Source organism: Buceros rhinoceros, unplaced genomic scaffold (assembly GCF_000710305.1).
Source record: "Buceros rhinoceros silvestris isolate BGI_N320 unplaced genomic scaffold, ASM71030v1 scaffold22968, whole genome shotgun sequence".
In the NCBI taxonomy this organism is placed as follows: domain Eukaryota; kingdom Metazoa; phylum Chordata; class Aves; order Bucerotiformes; family Bucerotidae; genus Buceros; species Buceros rhinoceros.
This window is the reverse complement of record NW_010427777.1, coordinates 7528-10631: the sequence shown is the minus strand read 5'-3', so window position 1 is coordinate 10631 and position 3104 is coordinate 7528. Positions and strand designations below refer to the sequence as shown.

The following is a 3104-nucleotide window of genomic DNA, read 5'->3' as shown; positions in this document are numbered from 1 at the left end:
ATCTTTGCCGATGGATAGTGAAAGGTTCAGCCGCACCAGCAGAGCCAGGCTGGTAACCCCTTGCTGCTCGCCAGACAGGGGCAGGTCTGCATACTAGAGCAGGACCAGTCTCTCCTCCTTACGAGTCAGCCCAAGCGGAGGGATGGATGAGAGGGTGGGTATTGCCCTCCTTGGTGCTCTTAGAGTCGTTCCCCAAAGGGGACCCAAGTGGATGGGATTCCCTCCTTGGAGCTCCACATGCAGAGGCACACACATGCAGCAACCTTCACATCACCATCACCTAGGCAGCGCCACCAGGACCCAGCCCCGGGTGCTCTGACAAGGGCTCCAACAATTTTTGGCTTCCCCCTCACCCCGCAACCATTCCCTCCCTGCTCCACAACCAGGCTCCATGGCTCGGCTCCAGGGTAGTCCTTCACCAGCCGCCCAGGCCACGCATGCAGGGCTGGGGACCAGTCCACGCTCACTCCCACACCTCCGTCCAGATGGCTCCCCGGTGCAGCGGGGGGGCCGCTGCCGGCCTCAGGATGAGCTCTCCTACCTGCTTGTTGGTGTATTTCTGGGGATTGGTGCGGTAGCTGTAGTCCGAGTACTGCTCGGAGCCTGTTGAGTTGTTGTCCCCGGTGCCAACAAAGGTGTTGGTGGCCGGCAGGTCCTGCACAACTTGGTGCTTCTTGGAGGCAGAGGGTGACTGAGGCTGCAGCTGGATGGAGGGCAGCGGTGAGTTGGAGCGGTAGTGGCGACCCAAGTCTGGGCTGCCCGGCGGGTAGTTGAGGGGTAGGTGGATTCGGGGGCTGTCACTGACAGAGTCGTTCATGAGGTTGAACTTGAGTGATTTCTGCAGCCCCGTTTCCTCCTCATCCTCTGTGGGCTTGGGTGGCTTCGGAGACTTGCTCTTCTTCACCTTGCTCTTGCTCTTACTGCTCTTGCTGGCCTGCTTGGGTGCGTACAGGTCCTTGGTCTCCTTCTTGCCTGCCTGGTAGCCGCTCTTGGCCTCTCGCTGCCGGCAGTAGCGCACCAGGACAACCAGCACGATGACGAGGGTGACAGCCACGATGCCAGCGATGACTCCAAAGAGGATATTGCTTCGCTGTTTGCTGCGCTCATATTCGGGGTCTCCAGCGATGTCTATGTCTAGTGGAGTGTCCAGGCTGTGCCCTACCAGTGTGTCCAGCAGCGTGCGGTTGGCCAGCGTCTCGTTGACGTAGAAGTGCACCAGCGCTGTGCCGTGCCGTGAGGGCTTGCCCTTGTCGTTGACGCGGACTACCAAGCGGTGCAGGCCGTGGTGCTTACGCAGGATCTCCTTCTCCAGGGTGATGTCTCCGCTGTGGGGGGAGATCTGGAAGAGCTCAAAGGGGTTGCCTCCTGTGATGCTGTAGGTCAGCTCTGCATTGACGCCAGAGTCAATGTCCTCTGCCTTGACCTTGCTCACTTGCTGGCCAGGACTGGTGTGGGGCAGAATGTGTTTGTAGGTGGCATTGGAGGGTGAAGTGATGAAGGGGGCATTATCATTCTCATCCAAGACGTTGATAGTCACCCCCACGTAGGCAGACCTGGGAGGATCCCCACCATCTACTGCCTTGAGTCGGAAAGTGTACGTGCTCTGCTGCTCCCGGTCGAAAGAGATGCTGGAGAGGATGGTGCCAGTGCCATTCTGGATGACAAAATCCCCGTTGTCTTGCTCCACCGACAGTTGGATGCGGGCATTTTCTCCTTTGTCAGCATCAATCACCGTCACCATGCCCACAGGGCTGAGGGGCGGCATGTTCTCCATCACCGAGAAGTTGTAGCCGCTCAGCATGAACTTGGGGTCATTGTCATTCCTGTCCATGACGTTGATGGCCACAGACGCTGTGCCCTTGAGGCTGGGGCTGCCCTTGTCTGCCGCTACCACCAAGAATTCGTAGCGCTCCCGCTGCTCTCGATCCAGCACTGCCTTCACCCGGATCTCCCCGGAGTCGGGGTCAATGGCAAAAGACCCCTTGGAGGAGGGGTCCGTCACCAGGGAGTAAACCAGCTTGGCGTTGGAGCCGCTGTCAGCATCACTGGCGCTCACCTCCATCACCAGGTCGTCGGGCTCATTGTTCTCAGGGAAGGCCACCTCGGTGAAGCTCTGGCTGAAGACAGGTGCATTGTCATTCACGTCCACCACTTGCACCTTCAAAGAGTTGGTGCTGGAGAGAGGCGGGTTCCCCGAGTCCACTGCCACAATCTCGATAGTGTAGTCCTTCACTGACTCGTAGTCTAGTGGTGTGGTGGTCTGTAAGAAGTATTTCTTCTTGCTGTCGCTCCCTGATTCACTCGCCTGCCGCAGCTGGAATGGGACATCACCAGCCACCACGCATGTCACCACGGCATTTTCGCCCTCATCTCGGTCGGACACCTGTACCAGAGCCACTGCTGTCTCTACTGGTACGTCCTCCGAGATGTTTGCCATGCCATCCTGGTGGGTGACAAGTCCAATCCCCCGGATCTCTATGGAGGGCGCATTGTCGTTCATGTCCTTGATGGTGACCACCACCTGGGTGCGGGCGGTCTTGGGGTTGGCCCCCTTGTCCTTGGCCATGACAGAGAACTTGAGGATGTTGACGTCCTCACGGTCAATGGGGCCCTGCACGGTGATGAGCCCTGTGGCACGGTCCAGGCGCAGCAGCCGGCGGACCATGTCTGAGGCTTGGTGGAAGGAGTAGTCTATTTCAGCATTGGCGCCCTGGTCCGAGTCGTTGGCTTTGACCTGTGGGGTGGAGGGAGAAATGGTGAGCAGGAGGGCAAGGCGGCACAAGCCCCTCCATGCTGCCCACCATGGCCTCTTCTGGGGATGGCTGGGGGGAAAAACCATGATTTCCTCTTCTGGGGCCAAGGACTATGGGGCTAAGAGCCTGGGACCAGCAGAGCAGCTGGTAGCCGCCCTCCGGCACAGAGGCTTTTCCTCACTCTTCCAGTGAAACCGGCTGGGCCAGTTCGCTGTGCTCCCCTCCCTGCCGGCTCTGGCACGCTGGGAATCCTCCGGAACCCGTGCCGTGCAGCTGCAACCCAGGCAGCAGTGAGAAGGCAAGTCTCTGGTTGTGCCCACTCCGCAAAACCCTCCCCAAAGAGAGGCTTTT

At 59.3% G+C, this 3104-nt stretch overlaps 1 protein-coding gene across 1 annotated transcript in view; it reads right to left on the bottom strand.

Moving 5' to 3' along the window:
- PCDH1 (protocadherin 1) overlaps nucleotides 1-3104 on the bottom strand; it is a gene marked incomplete at its 5' end in the record, with an annotated part of 47634 nt that overhangs the window by 42106 nt on the left and 2424 nt on the right. Inside the window, one exon of the mRNA XM_010142055.1 lies at nucleotides 542-2734. Within this exon, the coding sequence (XP_010140357.1) occupies nucleotides 542-2734 (2193 nt within the window). The remainder of the gene's footprint in view (nucleotides 1-541; nucleotides 2735-3104) is intronic.